Genomic DNA, 23,207 nt, shown 5'->3' on the forward strand with positions numbered 1-23,207 from the left:
CAAAAAAAAGATCTAGAGATCTGATCCTGTTACCATGCCATGCATGCAACTACAAGAAACACAGTTTAGTAAGTAAAGTAGTTGCAGGATTAGGGTCCCTTTCCTAGGCAAATTCAGAAAAGCAAATTGTTTACATATAATAACAGACAAACTTTAGCAAAATAAGAAAAAAATGCATACCTTAATATATTTGCTACTAAATGCCCTTTCATTCCATATCTATGAAGGAAAAGAAAAAAGCCATTTAGAAAAATCGGGGTATGTTGATGCATAATGAAAGATTTTATTTATGTACATGCAAGATTATACAACCCATTAATGAACTCCATGGTTTCAGTTTGCTAGAGCAAAGAGCTCTGGTTGGTTTTGTTATCAGCTCTTCAGGGGAAAATTCTGTATGAAACTTCAAAATAGCTGTTTGTTTATCTATCTCTAGGGTCAAGTAATTGCCTTCTTGCTGAAAGGAAGTCTATTGCTGCTTGAGCTCTATAATGGTAGCCATGTTACACATGACATTCTTACCAATGGCTCTGCAGTTTGTTAGCAATCACTGACAAACACACTGTGGCCTCAAAGTGTAGTCCTAATGAATGGACCCTGTTGCCATGCACTGACACAGGAGAGCTAAAGTTACATATCAAACAACTGCCTACAGTTTCAGGGAGTTATTCAATGACACTTACAGTCCTTTATAATTTACACAGGACTATATCCATACCTAAACAGAGGAGATGTCCAGCATAGTTTAGGTAAACACACACAGAATGATCTCATTTCTGTTGCTCTGGATTTTCATCTTTTATAGAAAGAGTGTTTAAGCTTAACACTGCTCAAAATTCAAAAGCGGGAATGTTGGTCTTCCGTTCTACCAAATACCCTGGCCAATAAAATTCAGAGTCAGAACCCTTTTTACTTTCTTTTCTTCAAACCGCATGAACACTGTGAATCACATTCATCAGTAAAGGTGAAAGTATCCCACTGCAGGTGTAGATTACCCAACCATGTACAAGCAGTTTCCTGCAGTTAAGATATGTCCATTTGACTTTGATATTCCTAAATCTTTCTGTAAGTACTAACAGGCAACTTCAGAAATGAGCCAATCAAAAAAAGTTACTTAACAAAAGGCTCGTTTCATCATAAAGCAAATAATAATATGTAACACATGTTATAAACCTAAAGAGCAGTAAAAGCTAACAATGTAGAATCAGAACAGCATTAAAATTGTTTTGACAGTTTCTGAGCCTTCACAGACCTCAGTTTTCCTATATGTCAGATTATATCCACAAAGACAGACAATATGCAATGTTACCATATTGCCTGTAGAAGCAGAAATTTTCTTTTCTTAGAAGTATAGAATTTACAAGGCCAATGTCTGTGAAGTAACAACTCAGAAGCCAGATATTACTCAAATACATAATGTGCAGAACTTACTTCCTACTCTAAGAGCAGAGCAAGCTGTCCCCCCGCCCCAACTGAACTGCTGAAGCATCACTGTGTTACCCAAAGTATAAAACTGACCCAGCTGAAATAAGTCAGCAGCATAAAGGGGGATGCATTCCAGAGTAGATATCTATCAGATATACCTTCCCACATTATAGCAGAAAGGTCAGACTTCAAGCTTTGCTCTGAACTGCTGAAGTGATTTTCAGCTTTTCTGCAGTTAAACTATCTCCTATCAAAACACTTAGTTAGTGTAAATCAAATCACTTTTAATCAGAAAAAAAAAAACGTTGAACCTCAGCCAAATGAATTCTAAAAGTGTTTTTCCAGATTGTCTGCTTCTCTCACTCTCATCTCCAAGTTACGCCATTTTTCTCAGACATACATTCACTACTTCCATATATTGCACAGTAACACAATACATTAGTTATAATGTACTGTAACACAAGCACCTTTACCTACTATAAATAATGCAGGCAGAAAATGGAAGAAGTTGTAGAGGATTGGCCTTCTGCATATTTTATGTCATCATGTTAGCTGACTTTCACAAACTCTGTCTTAACTAATGCTTTTTATTAGCTGGTAACTGCTGAAACCCGAGCAAAACAAGCAAGGAGAAAATGACAAATCCAAGACTTGAACAGATTTCAGAATTCTCAAATTCTCTGCTAACTTTGTTCTAGAAATGGAAAGGCAGGAGACTAGCCATTTTACACTGGTTCTGCTTTAATGGCCATTAATGCAGAAAGACTATAAACTAACATAACTTCTGCCTTTCCCCTTGCAATAGAAAAAGCCAGAACTGCAATTACAAAACAATTTATTTTCTCATACCGCCCCTCCAGTAACTGACAATGAGAGACAAGACCAAGATCTTAGGAACGAAGATAAATAAAATACACAGGAGATTTCGTTTTACTGACCCCAACGTAATCAATGTCCAAATCATGATATTGTTTAGCTCCCAATATCCAAGAAACAATATAGTAAGCAGTGACATCTGGATAGTCATAGGGCCAGTTTTCACCCTTTCCTATCCATGCTGGAAACGTCCAAGGTAATCCTAGAAAGAGAGAAGAAAAACAAATTAGTAAGGTAAGTGATTGGTCTATATTATTCAGTAAGCCTCAATAGCATGATGTAATTTGTTCTTCCTGAAATGAAGGAGCAGATATGCACTTTGGATTCACAAAGTTCCAGGAAAACAATGAAACATAACTTATTATAGCTGCTTTTTTTTTTTTTTTATGGAAAACCTTCAGTACTAGACAGCAACTGACTACATACAATCCTTAAATTGTATGACATTATCTCTAACAGGTTTAAAATTCCAAAGATTTTAGGATAAAAAATTACAAAGTTATAGACAAAGGATCAATACTGAATACCAGAAATTGTTAATCTCCTGAATATGAATTTCAGAAGTAGTGATGATCCAATCATAATAAAGAAAGATTAGGATTATGTGAAAGCTTTTTCGAGTCTCAGCTCTTTACAGGATCTTGAGTAAATAAAACCAACAGATTAAGCTAACCAGATCCTGCTAAAATTCCAGCTGACTCTGAATAAGACACCATAGGCTAATTCAATGGCAAACCCTCCTTCCTTTGTTGAGAGCTTGATCTGAAGGAACAGGGAGGTTATTAAAAACCACCATTAGTCATACATGGCAAACATACTGCTTGTCACAGTGCCTGTCTAACAGAACCTGACTAGCAAATTCTGCACCAAGTCATGCCTTGTGGCTGGATATGACAAAGCCTGATCCCTGGAAGAGGGGGCATTAGAAACTTTGATAGATTCTTACCTTGTTTCATGTAAAATATATTTTGTAAAGTGTTTAAATTAAAATCTAGGGTTCCACATTTGTACTGTCACAGCACACCCACAGCCCACAATCAAAACAGGGAGATGGGAGAGTCCTCCCACAACTCAACTACATACATCAGAGATAAGAAAAGAACCACTATAGGGGGGAGGGGGTGATGGGTTTGTAATAAGAACATATAATTGAATTTAGTGCATATAAGATTTACAGATTTATACTTTCTGTAAGTTTACTTTATCCCTCCCAAATTTTTTACTCTACTTCACAAACTCAGCCTCTCATGATCATTTATATTAATTGCTGTGATACAGTCTGAGCATTAATGTTCCTTGATACAAGCAAATTATTAATTTCTTGTCCCATGCTACTTGCTAGATACATTCTTATTACGCTACTTGTTAAATAGCACAATGTAAGAGTGTTGTGCTACTGTAACAACCTAAAATAAGTAAGTTTAAGTGAAGCATCAAGGCAAGCTTACCAAATATTAGATATTGTACTTTGCCTACTGCGACATGAAAACATATGCCCATTAAAATGAACACGCTAATTAAGGGTCAGATATGTAATTTAGTTAGGGGAAGGAAAAGCATTTAAATCCTAAAGCTTGAAGCAATTTACCAATCAGTTTAATTTTGGGGTTCCTCTTTTTAGCTTCTTTCATCAGCCACCATTCATAGCCCCGGAAGTAGTTCTCATCATTTGCATAGTGCATGTGGGAGGGTTCAGTACCATCTAGGAAGGAAAGAGACAGGTAGCTCACAATTATCTTCTGTGTCATAAGCTGTTACACATTATAAAGTTTTCCGTATTGCTCAGTGCCATAGTATGCAAGCACGTATCTCCAGCATGGTTCACATGTTCTTTGGTATGTATTTCAAAGCAAAATGAGTAGTGGGAGGGAATACATAATACTTGCCTGTCTTCATTCTTAGTATATTAACTTAGCAAAAATTTACTATTTTTTTATTTCTATGGGACCATGTTTATTTTCCACATCAGAATGTTATTAACTATTGAACATTTCATATCTTTAGCTATGATAATACTAACTTTATGATTATCTTGGTTGCAACAACCACTAGGAAAATTACAACATTAAGATCCGGAGGATCTACATTTGTAGAAGCAGGTTATAGCTGAACCAAAAAGCAAACAAAAGAAGTTTGTTTCTTCTGTGCAAAGCAAGTCAAGGGAGAGAAAAAGAAAGGAACTGCCACTAAGTTTTTCAGTGGCAGATTATAATTTACATGGTGGTTTGTGACTGTAGGAAGAGCTTTTGAAATTGAAGGCTATGCACTGAATTCTGTCAGGCACACAAACTAGAAAGGTGAAAATGAATCAATGTTGCATAAGAAGTCATTACAAAAGTCAGTTAACTTGTGCATGCAACTGCAACAATTACTTATGCCTAATTGTTCTAGAGACCTTTTCTGATTACTTTTTTTAATATGATGCTTGCTGAAACTGCACATTTCATTACAGAAAACAGGATTTGGAGTGTTTGGAAGTTCTATTTGCCAGGGACCTAGAACAACTAAATTCCAAACTTAGACTCCTGATCACACCTCTGAGGTCAGAATAAGAGCTGCAGTTTACTGTGTTAAGACATATGCATCTTACAGTTCTCCTCCTAAAATCTGGAAAGCCATCACAGAAATATGTAACATTCTCCTCAGCCAGTAATGAGTGTTTAAAAAGAAAGTCTGTGCATGCATGAAGATGATTCCATTCTTTTCTAAGCAGCAATTTATTGACCAAATACTGAGCTCTTAAACCCAGTATAATACTCTTAATCATATTAATTTTTCTTAAGGAAAGTAAACTAAAGAATGAAATACAATAATAATATGTAATTAAACAAACACGATAGATACCGAATCCCACAAAGACAGACATGCTTTCTCTTTATTAACTGAGTCTGCTTTAAATCTATTCTTGGTAAAGATTTACTTCTGGGGGGGGAAAAAAAAAAAAAAAAAAAAAGATATAAACTGTAGTCTAGTTACTGCTTCTCAACTTCCAGTCACAAACAGTTACTAAACAAGTTTCCCCTATATGTAAATATAGCAGGTTAGGCAAATTACACCAAGACATTTTCATTTGCAACTGTGGCCAGGAAAAAAAAAAAACAAAACAACAAAACAACAGTGCCTACTGTCAGACAATGCCATTCCAGTGAAATGCAGCAGCTCATTAAACTAAAGAAATACAATTGCTTCTGACCAACTGTTTTTGCATTTTCATGCTTTTAAGACAAACTACCTAGTCCTACACAAGTTTTACAGTTTGTATTGCAAAACTGGTGTTTGAGAAATGCTCTGCAATTCAGAAAGCTACTAGAGTGTCCTTCGTCTCAGGGAAAAAATGAACTCATTTGCTCTAGAATGCAACCTATAAACCATACAACAGTGAGACAGTAAGAACTGTCTCCAGAACAGTAGTGTAAATTTCTCTTCTGCGAGTTAGCAGACATTGTTTATGTTTTTCTGCAACTTCAGTACAACTACAGAATGCATCTCCATGCTTCCACTAAAGTGACACATGCAGGACACATCACTTACAGCATCACTGCAACAAGAAGTTAAACCCTGCTTATGCAAAATCCATACCTGTTGATTGCCCATCACCTCCGATCTCTACTTTGAGGATATGTAAAGAAGCACCAAAATTTGGCTAGAAAAAAAAAAACAGAAAAACAGAACCCTGCTGTTAACAAGAAGAATGTTATAAAGAAGTGTACAATTTTGAGGATGCTAAAAATTCAGTTCTTTTTTTCAAACACATTATAATGCAGTGAGAAATAATACAAAACTCCGCTCCAAAAGAAAATTGAGCAAGATTTTCTTATCTTGAGTTAGTTTCACTGACTCTTGCAGAATTAACAACACTTCTCCCCAGCTGTGCAGATTTTAAATTTGTTATGCTCAAGAAAATTCTGAAGTGCTCTTAAAGTAGAACGTGGGCTATATGAGAAACATGACAGTATTTTTAATGTTATTAGAAGTCAAGTTTGTTTTCTTTTAAAGTCAAATTATTGAAGTTAATATTTCTGCAAATAATTTATTCTTTGGTGTAAAGTGTTACACTGCTTATGTGAAAGAGCATACATATGGGTCAGAAATAATCTGCTAACTACAGGCGGAAAGGCAAGAGAGAAAAAAAAAAACACCACGCTGGAAAACAAATGGCTACCTAAACCACTATCCTCTTCCCCTGGCATCTGACTGGTGGAGCAGAACATAAAATTCAAGCTCATACTGGTGATCCTACTCCTAGTATGTTCTTCCAGCCATTAGTGGCTTAAAAGTTGCTCAAGCCAGATGTTAAAACTCATCATTATTTTAATAAATACTAATGAGCTGGCCTCCTCCATGGAACTACCCAAGTATAATTTTGGTATCCAAAAAAAAGTTTTAAGATGTGAGTATGAAGTTTGATTTAAAAAATATGCTGCATAGATGATAGTTTGCTTGGCTTTCAAGTTTTGGATATTTTAATTTGTTTTTAAATAAGAAGCAAATACTCTGAAATTGCTATTTCTCTTCCTGACATTTCTGACTTCAAGCTTCTAACACATTTGCTCTCCCATTCCCATCACGGAAGTTCACTGTCATTAAAAGACAAGGAGAATGAGGCAAAGTATACTCCTCCCAGGTATCTCATGACAGCTTAAGAGGTTTTGCTGATAGAACATGTCAAAAATTCTTTGAAAATCATGATCTCTCAGATAGATTTTCTTTTATCACATGCCTATTTATTCCTTCAGAAAACTCATGCTTGTAACACACAGCTTCAGTCTCCAAAAAACACAGGTTTTGATTCCCCAGCCACACCTTATGCCTTACTCTGCCCTTTAAAGACAATTCTTTAAAGGACACAGTAAATTATTTGCCTCCAGCCATCTGGATTACACTACTTGAAAGTGACATTACATCCTCTTCCAGCAGAGTAATTTACAGTGCCAAAAGCAAAACAAGTTACTACTGTCCAGTGCAATAATCTTACCATATATTAAGTTGATTAACTCCACAGGTTACATTTGCTAACTAAAGCAGTTTACAAACCAATAATGTTCTCACACTTTCTAGAGTACCTATACTTATACTTGAGACTAGTTTGGAATGGATATGCTATTGAAATGATGCAGTATGCAGTCATTTTCTCATTATATGAATCTATCTGTACTCTAAAAAAAAAAAAAATCAAAACTATCCTAAAGACCCACTTCCTGCAATTGCTATGAACAGCTAAACCCCTCATTTTAGCCACAAAAACTATTTCATCCTCGTTAAGACCACATGGATGACCAAAATATGTTGAAAACATATTTTTTAAAACATATTGTGAAAACATAAAAGGAATTTTCATAATAATTTGAAGAAAAAGGGTCCTGAACAATATGCTTGTTTTCAAAAACACCACCTAAAATGTAAGGTTCTAACAAAAATCAACATTAAAAGTAGATGTTTTACAAAATATGATTTTGTCTAATTTCAAATAGTACTGAATATACTATAGGAGCTCCAACATAACGCAATAGGAAATTCTGCATTAAATGAGACATTATTTTAGCAGTAAAACCAACTTTACCTTGAACAGGTAATCTAAAATCTGGGAGCGATAGGGTTCTTGGTAGTTCACCAGGAGTCTAGATGTGGCCTAAAATGAAAGGAAAAGATGAAAATATGAAAACCTAACTTACAAACATGTAAGTGCATCCCAGATTGTCAGTCTAGGGCCTTCACATAGCTAATAAACCTACAAAAGTAATTGTAGCAGTGGGAACTCAGCTAAACCCCTACAAAAACTCTTTTGTAACCCTTCAACTGCACATTTCTGGTTTTGTAGATTGCAACTACCTTGTACTCCTGTTACCTGAAATTTACTGCAAAGAGAGTCCAGAGATCAGAAAAACAAAGATATCTTATGGAGTTATTGCAAGAGAAATGCAGCTCCCTCCCAGCACTTCTGCTGTACTGGAATCTCCCTGCTTTGGTTCACCGTATACCAAAAGCAACAGGAGCTCACGGGGCACAGAGGCAGGAGGTCAAGGAAAGCAACCAAGCATGGGTAAGAACTCACGGGATCTCACAAGTCTGATAGCTACACCACAGAAAAGCATACAACTCGTTGTTGGCTCATCCAGCATTTTAAAAATCATAGAGACAAATAGATAGCTAAAAAGACTCTCCCTCTACAGCAAAAACCACCCTGGCTTAGCTCTCCTCCAGCAGCACCGAGTAGGTGGCTGGTGCCCGGCACTCCAAGCAACCTAGTGAGAAAGAGCCACCGCGCAGCTGATCAGGGGACAGGCACAACGATGGACCCGGCTCCGGCTCCCCTCGCAGCCAGGACCACAGCCCGCACAGCTCCCCCGGGGCCTCCAGGACACCCCCTCAGGGCCCCATTCACGTCCCCCCACCCCCTCCGTCCTCACAGTTCCACTCAGAGTTCTCCTCTCCCCCAGCCCTCACGGCTCCCCTCAGAGCTCCCCTCAGAGCCCCCCCCGGCCCAGGCCCCGCCGAAGACTCGAGGGCCTGCACCGAGGCCACGGAACATCCCCACTGAGGGAATCCCCCGCCCAAGTGACCGTTGCAACCGCCGCCCCGAGGATGCTATTAGCACCACAGCACCGGAGGAGCCCCCACGCCCGCCGGCGCCGCTCACCCCGCCGCCGCTGACAGCCCCGATCCCGTCGAACTGCCTGCCCAGCCCGCCGGCATCGTCCAGCACGTAGGTGGCCGTCGAGAGCGCAGCGGCACCGACCCCGGGGAGCCCCGGGCCCCAGGTGCAGCCAAGCAGGAGCCAGCCCCACAGCAGAGCCGCGCACCCCATAACACCCGTTCCGCTCCGTCCCGTCCCGTTCGGTTCTGCTCCCTGCCGCGCCGCCCCGTCCCTGCAGCAACCCGCCCGTACCCGGCCCCGCGCGTCACGTGACCGCACAACCCTGGCAATCACCTGGGGGGCGGGGCGTGAGCACCCTCCGCCGCCATTTTGCTCAAGGGAAAGGCGAGGGGAGGAGGAGACTCAGCCCTTACGAGCGACACCCCCCGCCCCTGGCTTGAAGTTAGTCGTTGCCATTTTGAGAAAGGGCGAGGCAAGTTCTAGCCGGTGGGAAGCGCACCGCCAGGATGGAATTGGGCACGGAATAGCGAGTGAAGCTATTGTGGAGCCATCTTGGGTGTGGAAAGCTGGCTGGCCCCGAGGCGAGGCGGGTGCGGGCATCACGGCTGGACAGGTTTTCTCTGGGAACACAGAGGGAAATTGCGTTTAGCGCAGCATGAGCAGTCAGGTTGTGAGAGCTACACAGAAGTGACCTTTTTTCCGGGGCCTCTGGCAAGGCACGGCAATTTTCCTGCGAGAGGAATGGTGAATCTCATTTCCAAGGCTTCGCGAGCATCCTGCAGTTTCCTGGTCTTGCCCTGCTCTTAGGCTGCCACCATATCCCTCGTAAAGTAGGCAAAAATCGGCACTTTGAAGGAGAAAACTGTGCCGCGTTGTGAGAAAGACCTTTGATCGGTTGCACGGCAACAGCCAGGGAGTGGCTCTGGGGCGGAGAGGATGCTGGCGGTTTCCCGGGCTTCCCTGGGAATCCCTGTCTGCCTCAGTTAGATCGCAACTGCGTCAGCAAAACCCTAGAGAGGGATCCTGAATGTGAGTTTTGACTTGTACCACTAGCAGGGCTGAACAAGCCTTTCTGTTTTACAGCCTTCGTGGGGCACACTGCAGAGCAGCTTGCATAAAAATAGGACCAGCTGAGATGGTGCTGTGCCACATGCTAAAAGTTTCGGTGAGGGTAGCCACGGTGTTCCCGCAAGCTCCAGCTGATGAAAGGATTTGTCTCAGAGGAAAAGTAATCAGGAGACTGGTGATCAGCTTGATTATCCTATAAAAAAATCTTTAAAGGGAAACTGTCTGGTGGCCTCACTGTTGACAGAGGTGATGCTCCATGTGCTTAAAGGAGGAAGGAGACACTGGGAGATGCAGTGGCTGACGTCATGCAGGCAGTGTGTTAGAGCTGTGGAAAAGACCAGGTTTTGCACGTTTCCGTCCATAAAGAATGCAGTTATTCGAGCCACTGCCTCTCTTGTCCATGCCATTGAGGGATCTAATGTCTCAGTGATGACATTACCTGACTGACGTTTCCTGTTTATTTCTCTTTTAATAACAATACCAAACACTCACAAAACAATTTACACTTTACAGCAATATTAAGCACTAACTAATGAACCTGCTCACACCCAAATGAGCTATACAATGTCATTATTAACATGCAGAAGGACAGAGTGACTTCCTCAAGGCTACAGTGAGTCAATGACAGAGGTAGAATTATGGTCGTAATTCACATTTGTTCCAGCAGACTATACAGCTTTGCACACCTGGAAGGTTTGCAAAACCATAATGAATTAATAATTGGCTAATTTTGATAATTTCTTAAATTGATGCATCACTTTATTCCAGGTAGAAGGCTTCAGCCTCTGATTTATTCATAGGAGCCTAAAAGTGTCAGCTTTCAAAACTTGTGCTGAGTGCCTCCCTTTTTCAGTTACTATAGAAAAACATTGTGTTGGTGGAAAGAAGAGCGTATTTTGGTGGCACTCTGAGTAGTTTTATTCTGCATTAGAAATATCACCTTTGCTTTTTACCTTTTTTTTTTTTTTTTTTTACACCTTTGTCTGTGACCCAAGGACATGTGATCTGGACCCTTTGTAAGCCCAGATATAACCAATAAAATTATTGAGAACTTAATCATTGCTTCTTTTGTAGATAATTTTCCACTGTTAATACTTTTCTATTTCAGTTGTTCTTTCTTGATAGTACTTTAATCTCAGCCAACCCAAAGAATACCTGGTCTTCTGAGATACACAGTATCTCAAATCAGTCTATGTCCAGATCTCAAAAAAAAAAAAAAAAACACCACATGGAAAAAATGTGCTCCTTGCTTAAGAAATTAAATTGTTCCATATGGACACTGTGAATAGTTGCCTTTTGCATATCCCTTCTTTCTTCCTTTGATCTTTCAGTCACACTATCAGTTGTTAAAGTGAAGAACTGTAGAAATGTATCAACTATATTTCTCTATTTCTAATAATGATAAGAACTGCTTTTTCTTCAGTGAAGTATAGGAATCCTCAACAGGAGAGCAGAACCAGCTCACCACACATTGTTCTTAGGTACCATGTTAGGAAAAGACAGGTGAAAAGTGATAAAACAGGTCTTTGTCTAACGACTTATCTCTCAGTGAAAATAAAAGTTTGACTGAAATTTATTTTAGAAATTAATCTCACCAAGTGGCTGTAAAGCCTCCCTTTCACCAAACTGAAGGGGGCTATGATTCAAGTATAGAATGGTTTGATAATTTAGGCTTAATCTAACAAGTGCATCAGTAGAAAAACTGTGGATGAAAAAGTCATGCCCTGGCTGGAAAAAAGAAGGAACCTAATCTTTGCATCCAGTGGTTAAATATTAGAGCTGCCTGGTATTGTTCTCAAGGCAGTCAGTATGTCCTATTTTAGAGCTTTTAAATTCGCTCATCAGTTTCATTTCTCCTTAGCATATGAATCATCAAACATGCCAGTTTATGTGTTACCCAATAGATGTACAGTTAAAGTTAAATTGTTTGTTAGAAGCAGAATTGAATCGTTCCAAACAGAGTTTAAGACAAAATTCAGAGCACAGAGTAAATTATTCTGATCACAGAGGCAAAAGAGAAACTGTGCTGATGTAACAATTTTCCACCTGTCTAATTGAATGGACTTATCTGTTAAAAGAGTCACTCCTGTGAAAGCCACATCCCACCTCAGATTCAGTTTATATAAAAATAGATAAATACATAACCTGTTGCAGTGCATAAAATTCTGTTATTCTTTGTTAACTAGAACTGTTCACAAACTTCCTCCTGTCAGCAAGCAAATGGGAAAAAACAGTAATACAAAACAATTAATTCTTTTTTGCACAAACTCCTGAAGTCTTTGTGATATATTTTTGTAGACTTCTTAGGTGGATTCTTGTTTGATTCTGTGATAAATGTATTGGGAAAGGCTAGTGACAAGTCCTTCAGTCAAAAAAAGACCCAGTGTTTTGAACATACACAAGTAAACACAAATAAATACATATACACTCCACAGTATTTTATTTCTGTGGAGTGGTTTCTCTGCAGAATGTATTGTGTCCTAGATAAGAGGTTTGTAATATAGTCCACTTATGTAATTAGGCAATATTTTCAGTAAAGCTTTTATGATTTTACTAAAAGTATTCCTAGATTTACCAAGGTTAGTACCATCCTTTGTGCATACTTCTACATAACTATTTGCCTTTTTTCCCATGGATAAGTTTAGATTAACAGGGTAGAAAAAAAAAAAAAAAACAAAAAAAGGCAAAAAAAAAAAATCAAGACGTGTGAGCTGTTGCCTCATTGGTGTATCCAAGAGCAGCTTCCTGTTGCTTTATCTGATGAGCCAGTTTTTCTTCTCAGAAGCAGACACGGGTTACACTACTGATGGCATCGCAGTGAAACTGCTACGTGGGGACACATGGCTGCCTAGGTAAGTATTCAAAATCCAAGAAGTCAGATATACAGCTTATGTTCTGGTACAACCTGGTTCTCCCTTAATGGGATGCTGACATCATACATCAAAAAGGAGGGACTCAAAAGGGGTGGGAAAGATTGCTTTGGGAGAAGGAGTATTTTACTCTCAGCAAAAGTGAAACATGAGACAAAAGGGCAAATGACATTGAAAGATTGAGTTAGGAAAGACACACCAGCTGGATTTATTGTTGTAATGGTACTGCCATCATCAGAATACCTTTTGTTTAGGAGATGGGGGGAAGGATGAAGAACGGTGTTTGGGGTGAGTTTCCAGGATTCTGAGCTGTCCTCTCTTCACCACAAAAAATGCCTCAGGCCTCACAGGGGGTTCCAGTAGCCCTTCTATTATTGTTCTTTAATATTTTATGGCACTGACAAGATACTCAACACTATTTATATGAATATACACAATGCTCAAAACTTTGCAGAAAAAGGTGTGCTTTTTAGTTTAGTAGCTTCTTAGAATCCCAAGTATCATGTACATGAATATATTTTGTATGACATCTTTCTGTATGCAAAGACGAAAACAAGATGCACATAAAGATACAGCAAAATAATACTTGCCTGCATGGTTTACGTCCTAAAAAATATAGCTTTTTTTTCTGTTCACTCATGTTTATTTATGCTCTATAAACAGTCTATAAAGTGCATCTCAGAGTTAAAAAGACTGAGCGCTCTTTTAGACCTGTTTGAGTCTCTACAGAATCTCATGGAGACCTGTGAGTGAAATTTAGTGTTGCATGAAGAAAAATGCTGTTCATTTTAAGCAAAAATGTTCATGTTACTGAAAGGCATATTTCAGCACTTCTAAACTGTGAAGTTTTTCAGAATTAAATTTTGAGGTCTACTCATTAGGAAAAAAGATCCAGCTATGTCAGATCCTTGTACTTGAGGAAATTAGCTTGGAACTTTCACTTATTTTGAGAACACAAAGCAATCATTAAATTGCTTTGAGAGAAAAAATAAATCAAGAAAGCCATTTGTCCTTCCATCATATGGCTGATATACAATAGCACCTGTACAGCAGCTACTGCACTAGCTCACTTAACATTGTTTTCTCCCCCTGAAAGTTATCTAAAAAGCAAATACTTGCAAAAACTTACCACATTATAATGAATATTGCTTACAGCAAATTGCCCTTTCATGAACTTTAATTTGAAAGTGAAGTGTGTCAGTTGCAGATGTTTCCAAGCTTATACTGGTGTTTATTAGTAATAGAAGATTTTTTTTTTAATTAGTGACTAAACTTTTCTGTTAATAATACCAAATCCTTACACTCTTCTTCATCTTTCCTAATTTCCCAAACTATGGTAGAATTAGTTTATCTGAAAAATAAAAGAGACTCTTCCATTCTTCCCTTAGAAAGTTGTTTATGGATAAGAGTATGGAATATCAGTTTGTACTTCAGCTTGTGAAAGTATAAATTTATACTGTCTTTGTTACTTTCAAAATGTCATAAATGGAGAGACCACATAAAGCTCCCGGAATCTGAAAAGGGTACTGTAGGAATATGTCAATATAAATACAATATATTATTAATTTTCCCCAGAAACTTTCACTAGGTTCCTTTACAGGCTTGTGTGCATACATTACTTGAAGCATAGCATTTGCTAGTCCATTTCTCTAAATTTTATGTCTGACTTTTTTCAGAGTTCTTGTACAGTAGGTTTTCTGTAGCAAAATGACAGACAGGGACAATAATAATCATTGAATAATGTGACTAAAAGAAAAAATTACCTTTGAGATTTTTTTTTTTTTTGTTTGAGATGCATCTGATACCAAAACAAGTCTATAAAATAAGTCACATGTCTACAGAATTAGTCACAATGGGTTTGGACCATGAAAGTCAAAACATTATACTATACTGTTAAACAGAAATTCCTTGATAGTTTTTTAGAAAAAAATAATCAGTGGGAAAAATTATTAAACACTGTGTTTTAGGATAGCTGTAAGTCAATACCATCCTCCTGGGCAAAACCAGCAGATACGGTCAGTAGCTGAGAGACAACCTGGGGATGCTTCAGATCATGCATTCAGGTAAGATAAATCATTTTGCATTACATAGTCTGAATTATCAGAAAAAAAGCTAAGCAAGGAATTATGATAGGGACCATTTCCCCTGAGATATGGCCCCAAGTATCTGTAATGAAGTGTGTTTGAATCAGGGCAGAACAGTGCTTTCTGTTTTTATGTTTCCGTGCAAGAAACTGCAGCATGCATTATGGTATACTTAATTTGCTGGCTCTTTGACACACTTCAGTACAGGTCATCAGTACATGTCAGAATGACACACTGCTTGTTATTACTCTTATTGAAAGCGTGTCCTTGTATAAGTAGCATCAATGTGTCATCAAAGCTGAGACATGGATTACCTGGGGAATTTTAGACAGCCTCCAGGGCTTTGTTCATAGAAACTATTGATGATACTGGTTAAAAATAAAAGAAAACCATGGGGTACAGTGAACATGGACAGAAAAAAATTGCCCATGGAGCAAATTTCATGTGGACTCAACTCTCTTCTTTGAATCCCCCATTCTGTGTCCCAACCTGCCATTAGCCAATTATATCTTAAAGATATTAGCTCCTTAAGGCAGATGGCAGAAGAGCAAAGCAAGGTCTTCTCCAAAGAACATGTGGTTTATTCAGACAAGTACAATATAAGGACAAGTGTTTTACTTTATGATCAGTGAGATCAACAGAGCAAAACTTTTAGAAACAATGAGTGAAAAAGAGAAAACTGAAGTAAAAAAGCTGGGTGGTATGAAAAAATTGGCATGTTGGTCTGTGAGTAAATATGAAAGAGCTGATAAAGTCGATTGTGAGAAGAGCTGTTGAGAGTAACATGGAGACAAGTCAGGAGCTTGTAAGGATGATGAGTCTGTAATATAACAAGTCCACTAACAATGGAGAAAGAGTTTGTGGGGGAGGGAGAAGGAATTCCAGTTTCTCAGTCATGTGACTAGTAAACACTGCCTCATACACTCGCTACATTACACACATGCCTCTGAAAGGGCATGTTTCCCTTGTTAGACATGAAGAGACCTGTCATAGGAAAAGAGATGCTAAAATATGATTAGAAGAAGAGGTAGGTATTTTATCTTTTACTCGTCTGGTCAGTCTGCATATGTTTGCTTTGCTTTTGGTGAACAGTGGGTCATCAAAACCCTGGGATCCAATTGCTAGAGCTAGGTTTTTAATTCATGATACTTACCTATATTGGTAAGCTTAAAATGCCCTATTTACTGCGTGGTTTTATTAAACCACACTGTAAAGCAGATATGTTTGTTTTAAATACAGACACTGCATTTTTTTAATTAGTCATCATATGTAAGTAAAGCTGCTCAATGGACCAAATTGGCAAGTCCTTCTCAAGAATTTTCCTTGTCTTTCAAACCTGTGAATGAATTTAGCTCTAACTGTGAAAACTTAGCCAACTCGATCAAATAAAGCAGTGGCTGGTAAAACTAAATATGTGCTTTCTGACTAGTATTGTCATTGCTCTGTTTTTTCCTAAATATGCATGGAAGTGGGGGTTCTTTATGGAAAAGAGATCCATATAATAACCTTTCACCAGAGATAATAAACGTACTTCAGTTTCTCTGATAAATCCACAAACCTCACACACACATGCATCAAACTCATAAAAGGCAGAATGAATTTTCCTACCACATGGGAGGATCTCTGCACCCAAGTTGTCCTCCCTCACTTTGAGTTGTTTGCTATGTGGGAACAGTTGTAGACAGTGCTATCTTGCAACCTATTTGTTCTACAATCTCTTCACCTCGTCTGCTGGCAGTCTAGGCTCAAACCACAGATGAGTTATCACAGGCAGTCTCTGAAGTAGTTAGTATATTCGGCAGTAGAACTGGACCACAAAAAATATTGCCCATTCTCGTATTTCCTGAATTTAACAATTAAATCTTTGGGGAAGAGAACTACTGAGTGTCAGAGCTGTGATATAATCAGTGAGTTCCAGCTGTCTCATCACTATGGTTGTACACTCTTTCCTACTTAAAGGTCAGGTCTTCTAAGTGCTTCTAAGGGTCACACACACAACTCCTCCAGTTCCACTACTTCAGTCAGGGCTGCTGTTTTACTGGTATTTTCCTGTTAAAGCTGTTGACACCCACAACCCTGGTAGTGCCCAAGATAAGCTTAATTGCTAATGGCTTTATAAACCCATGGACGGCAACTTCAATTCCTAGATGAAGGAAGTGTAAGTGAAAAATTGTACACAGAGTCTCCACCTCACATGAGTCTAAGTGACACTGACATTCTCCTGTGCATGCAGGAACACAACAGCCTGCCAAGTTTCATGTGAGGATTCCTGGGACATGCAGTAAGCTTTGCTGGAATAGCACAGCTGATGGCAAGTTCTTGGGGGATCACATATAAAGGAGGGGAGGGGAAGCAGGGAGGTGCAAGAGTGTGACAAGACAAGAGAGTGATTCACAACAGGGAGACATACCAGCCACACATTCTCTTCTGAGCAGATTCCAACACCAAGCAATACCTGAATCCCTGTCTTTCTATCCTTGTCTCCCCATTGTCTTAGAGAAGAGGAGGTTACTGAGGATAAGAAATCTGCCATATTCTTATGGCCAAATTCTATTCTGCTCAGCAGAATAACAGAAAGTGCACTTCTGTTATTTGTGGTGCACTTTCTGATCTCCTTTGACTCTCCCACAAGAGAGACCCGGGATATCAGGACCCTACCCCCACCAAGAAGCCCATTAAAAAAAAAAAAAAAAAAAAAAAAAAAAGATAATGTTGTTATAGCTGAAATTTTTCCTTTTTGGTAACAGAAGGCTGGAATCTTACCAACCAGGTCCTGAAGAACTAACAGATGACTACCCATCCGACTACAGAGGGGGTTTTATTGCATTCAGGTTGGAATTAGCCCAAAGATACTACTCAGAGTGGACAATGAACACCACCACTAAATGCCATGATGATCACACCTTGGATAAGTATTTGTTTCCATTTGTGTACAGCATTGTGATGATAATCAGTATTCCCATCAACTGCATATCCCTCTATGCATCTTGCATTCAGGTGAAGAAAAAGAATGAGCTAGCAGTCTACATCTTCAGCCTATCCCTGGCTGACCTTTTGTACTCTCTGATTCTGCCCCTGTGGATTGATTATGCCTGGAATGGAGATAACTGGAGGCTCTCTGCCTTGCTTTGCCAGATTTCTGCCTTCCTTATGTATATGAATTTCTACAGCAGCACTGCATTCCTTGCTTGCATCTCTGTTGACAGGTACCTAGCATTAGTTCACCCCTTGAAGCTCCAGCACTTGCGCACAAGAAGATTTTCACTGATTGTCAGCATAATTGTTTGGATTCTGGAAAGCATCTTGAATTCAGTCATACTGGTGAACAAAGAAGTATTCAATGATCCTTGCAATTTCACTAATCATACATTATGCTATGATAAATACCCCCTGGAATGGTGGCAGGCATGGATAAATTTATTCCGGATATGCTCAGGGTACCTGGTCCCTTTGATAATCATCATGTTTTGCTACCATAAAATCTACCAAGTAGTGAGGTGTAATCAAGCCACAGTAGATGAAGAAAAGAAAAAAGTGAGGAAACTTATTCTGAATATTACAGTTACTTTCATCGTTTGCTTCACTCCTTATCACGTTACTTTGCTTATTCGCAGCATCAAAGAACCTTACACCACTGACCCAGAGCTTTTGCCGTTTATGTATAAGGTTTACAGAATCACACAGGCCTTCACAAGTCTGAATTGCATTGCTGATCCCATTCTTTACTGCTTTGTGAGTGAAACTGCACGAACAGACATACTGAATTTGCTCAGGTGTTGCTTGTGCCTACGAAAGTGTGAGGGAGACCAAGGAAAAGACCATGCTCTGTGCAGTTCTGCTACAAAGAGCAGCGTGCTGATCACCTACAGAAGTTCCTGTGAAACAGAGGCTGTCAAAATGCCTAAGCAAACACGTTCAAAGCAAAATCGGATAACCTAAAGGGGAAAGAAAGAAAAATTCTTCCCCAGTCTGTACCTAGGAAATACCCCAAAAGTCACCCCTAATCTAAAGTGAAACTAGTAGATGGAGCTAATAATTTATTACAGGGTCAATGAAATCAGTGGAGCTTCAACATGTATCTTTAAATCAGGCATGGTACATAAATCAATGTCAGCAAACAAACATGCAGTCAAGAAAGATGACCATGACAGACTGACAAAATTACTGAGGATCCCCCATAGAACTGCCTCCTGTCACAGCTTGCTAGCTAGCCCACGTGCTGGGCATACATGTACTTAGCAGGAAGAAGGCTGAAGTCTTTCTTAACCTAGTCATTTGTTTTCAGTTTTAGTAGAAACTTAAAGCTGAGCTGGGAAGGAGCCCCAAAAGGGATATTTTTTTAAATCAGTACTGTGATAAAAGTGAATAAAGTACGCACACACGTGGAGATCATTCAAATGATTGACCGAGGAGCAGATGGAGGGTGGAAAATCTCTCTAATTTCATGGTGTAATTTATGCTGCTATGATGGTTCCTGTGTTTCAGTAATGACTCAAGTTCCCCTTCAGCATACCCCTGAGATTAGCCAATACTTAAAATTGTTTCCCTCATGTGGTGGGGTACTTACCTGCTCTTAAGCTTTTCAGCTTTTGTTTTCTTTGGAAAATATATGTTCTAATGTAAAACCATATGTCATTACAATTTCAATATTGGGTTTCAGATAGTTGAAGATTCATTACTTCAAGTGCCTATAAAGAACCAAATTCTAGCCACCAGTGGTTTAACTCAGACGAAATCTTTCCTATATATGCAGGGAGGAAAGAGAGGATTGAAAGGTGAGGTTTTACATCACAACGTAAAGGACCAGCCTTTAGCCTTGCTTCTTATGACTGAAGTGTGGAGTGTGGTTACGTTTGCAGAGTCAATAGGGCAAGAAGGTTTTTATCCATTTACTGAAGTGCACCTGGAGGCCTCAGCTAGAGGTTCCGGGACTCTCAGTCTGCCAGCTTAAAAAAAATCAAACAACAAACTAGCAAGCAATACAGACAAATCAGCAAAAAACAAACAATAAGAATGACAGCAAAAGAACCCATATTTTGAAAGGGTTGAAGTTAGCACAAATCAAAAGTACCACTGTTAATTCAAGGACCCGTTCCTACGCAAGCCCCTGCAATGTCTGCGTGGTTCCTGGTAGCAGTGGGCACTCGACCCTCTGAATAGAGTTAAAGTGCTATGGAAAATCTTTTTTTTCTATCTCACAATCTTTTCACTTTTGTTCAGTTACCAGGAAGAATGTTTGGTTATGGTGGTTGTCCAGTTTCATAGGGAAAAAAACTTTCTTTCCATCAATAAAATCTCCCCCTAGCAAGTCTGTGTAGTGGAAAGATTTTGACCAGCACTTTTTCAGCACACTTGTAGGTCTGACATTATACTTGGAGGATGAGCGTACAGTTGTCAAAAAAATATGGGAATTCTTATGAGTATCCCTCTGTGTGTAAATTACAATTTCCTCCATTACAAGGAGCGACTTTCATTGTTTTCATGGGTTCCTGTTTGTGTCTATTTATGCTTCCAATTAATTTCACATTCTGAGAGGGGAACTTGAGAGGTTGAGGAGGCTGGGCTTGTTCAGCCTGGAGAAGACTTTGGGAACCTAATGGCAGCCCTGCAATACCTGCAAGGAGGTATTATGATAATGGAGCCAAGTTCTTCACAAAAGTGCACAGCAGGAGGACAAGAAATCATGCGCATAATTTCAAGCAAGAAGGGTCAGAGTTAATATAGGGAAGAACTTTTGAACTGTGAGGACTGCGAACCAATGGTGCACATTGCACTAAGATGTTCTGCACGCTCCATCCTGACAGGTTTTCAAGACCGAACTGGACAAAGCCCCAAACAACCTGGCCTCAGAGCTGACCTTGCTTTGAGCAAAGTTGGACTAGAGTCTTCCTGAGGTCCCTTCCAACCAGAAATGTCCTGTGATCCTATGAACCATGTATGTCACCATTTTGGCTGTTGCCTTCCTTTCTAAAAAAGTATGTTCTCTTCTTGGTTTCCATTTGCTGGATTTTGTTTTGTTTTCATGTGGAATTTTTTTATGTAATACCTTGTTACATATTATGAAGGAAGAAGTATGCAAGCAGCAGTGCAAGTTATTTCACCACAGATTTGTTCCTGTGCAACAGAATGTGAAATTTCACAACACTGGAATAAAAGCAGAACTGAGATTCATGGAAAAAAAGAACTCTGTGGTTCACTTCTAGACCTTTCACATGCCAGAAAGGCTGCAAAGGTAATTCTGTTGGGGCTTTTAATTTATTTAAAATAAAAGAATGATGAAAACTAAAACTAAGCAACAAAACTGAGTCAAATTTAACTTGTACGTCAGGGAGTCGTGAGAGCTGGCTGCTCTGCAAGGGGTGGAGAGCCAGGAGCTGAGGGTGACAGCCAGGCAGGCTGGGCAACACACTCACTGAGAAGCCACACAGCCCCACAGCTCTCCAGTGAGGTGCACAGAGCAGGTCCAGTGATGGTAACCAGCACTGGCCAACGGCTTTGTGATCACTGGACAAATCTGTGCCAATGAGGCAGGTCTGAGGTCAAGCCAGGAAGGCGATGTCAGGATCAGCAAAGGTACAAGGCCAGGCACAGCCACATTGTGTCAGCACTGGTCTCTGCACAGGCAGGCAAACCCCAAGGAGGCAGGCGAGACCTCAGACTGGTGGTAAACTTAAGGGCCTGACCCTGTGCAAAGAGCTTAATTTCCAGAAAATTTGGCTTTGAGATTTTATACTTCTTAGTATCCCACCACTGCTCACGAGAGCCATAGCTTGGACCAATTTACATTGGTATGTGTGGATGTTTTTCATACCATCATTTCCTGTAGTACCTCCCTGCATTGCTGAAGATCCACTTCAAGATAAAGGAAATCGATGACAATGGCTGGCCTAGAGGCTGGGCTTCCTGAAAAAGCTCAGATAAATTCAAGATCCTATCTGTTATGATAAAATGTAGATACTCTCTTAGATTGTTCTGAAATGCTCAGGCTATGTATTCAAATCAAACCCCCCTGGAGAAATTAGGAACGTTTTAGATCTAGAGATCATTTGTGTATTATTTACCTCATTATTCTTACATAGCTAAAAATTTACACTTTTTTTCATTCTCTCTCCAAGTTTGTTTGTCCCAGCTGGACCAAATGTACTGTATGAAAGTGAATATCTATGTTCTTTTTAAAATTGCAGTGTACAGGAGAGATACTTTTCACTATTCAAAAATGGTGGAGTGAAAATTAAATGTCTTCATCCAGGCTCCAATCCGTGCTGTGTATTATTGTTATTAGAATTCCTGATGGCTCTGCAGGCAAAAACCAAGTGCAAATTCACAGGAACTCTTCCCCAAGCAAGGACATTCATTACAGAAAAGAGTTTATAAAATCCAAATGGCTGTTTAATGGCAAGTAGAAACGCATGCATTCAAATTCCATTTTCCTCACAGATAATGCCTAAAAGCATTAATGTATGGCTTCGGTGAGACACTGTAGTTCCTATCTCACTTCCCAATCTATACAATAAGAATATGGATATTAAAAGGGCTCTGATGGTAATTTAGTTAATATCCAAAGGGTAAGTTATGTCAGTGCCAAATTATATTGTTGCCAGCACAGTAACAGCAGAGGTGAATTTATATGTCAATAATTCACTTAAAGCAGAATCCATCTGCCAAAAGTCTAGCAAAGACAGAGCTCAGATTTGCAAGTTGGGAGCTTTTCAGTGAATTGCGGTGACCTAGCTGGAATTTCAGACTTCATTTAATCTGTTTTTCCTAGAATCTCAGCCACAACCTGCATCACCGCATTCATGTTTCAGATCATTATTCTTTTCTGATGTAGCTACGCCGCATCAGCTTCGCTTTGTTAATGTCAGTGGGGTCAGTCCTGACTCATGTGGTTGTAGGCTGACAGAAACTCTTGCCTAGCCTTTTTTTTTTTTTTTTTTTGAGTCTCTAAGACATTTAACTTCAGAGCCACTGAGAAAGATTAAAGGAAGTGTGAATTTGAGTTATAAGATTAATATATTCCACTTCCTGTTTCCATTCACAGAGAATTACACTACTGAAATAATTCTGATTAGTCTAGTGACAATCTTCAGCGACATCACTCTTAATTTACTGCCAGTAAAGAAGAGAGCATTGGGACATAGTTTAGCCATGTGCCACTTTCCATATTACTTATAAGTTTCATTGGTCTAGTTCTTTATTTTCTAAGGTGGTAAAGGAGCAAACTGATCATTTGCTCCCCGCCTCCACACAGCGTACAGAGAGAACATGGGTGGGAGTATTAGGGTGCCT

General features: G+C 39.3%; 2 protein-coding genes across 5 annotated transcripts in view; one reads left to right on the forward strand and one right to left on the reverse strand.

Annotated features, from left to right (window-relative positions):
* Positions 1-9,253, reverse strand: part of GALC (galactosylceramidase) — a 41,024-nt gene extending 31,771 nt beyond the window's left edge. For 3 of the 4 annotated variants that reach the window (XM_074910068.1, XM_074910065.1, XM_074910067.1), the window contains exons 1-6: positions 8,939-9,174; positions 7,862-7,930; positions 5,881-5,944; positions 3,890-4,003; positions 2,364-2,503; positions 181-219 (exon numbers count right to left, since the gene is read on the reverse strand). In XM_074910068.1, the coding sequence (XP_074766169.1) occupies positions 181-219; positions 2,364-2,503; positions 3,890-4,003; positions 5,881-5,944; positions 7,862-7,930; positions 8,939-9,106 (594 nt within the window). In that variant the 5' untranslated portion in view covers positions 9,107-9,174. Of the gene's footprint in view, positions 1-180; positions 220-2,363; positions 2,504-3,889; positions 4,004-5,880; positions 5,945-7,861; positions 7,931-8,938; positions 9,175-9,229 lie in introns of those variants that run through there. The other variant, XM_074910069.1, reaches the window with a different exon arrangement.
* An 8,458-nt stretch (positions 9,254-17,711) lies between these two features.
* GPR65 (G protein-coupled receptor 65) lies at positions 17,712-18,857 on the forward strand. Its single transcript, XM_074909172.1, has one exon. It carries the CDS (start codon positions 17,787-17,789, stop codon positions 18,855-18,857), a length of 1,071 nt encoding a protein of 356 aa, XP_074765273.1. The 5' UTR covers positions 17,712-17,786.
* The last annotated feature ends 4,350 nt before the right edge of the window (positions 18,858-23,207 follow it).

Source organism: Athene noctua, chromosome 6, assembly GCF_965140245.1.
Source record: "Athene noctua chromosome 6, bAthNoc1.hap1.1, whole genome shotgun sequence".
NCBI classification, from domain to species: domain Eukaryota; kingdom Metazoa; phylum Chordata; class Aves; order Strigiformes; family Strigidae; genus Athene; species Athene noctua.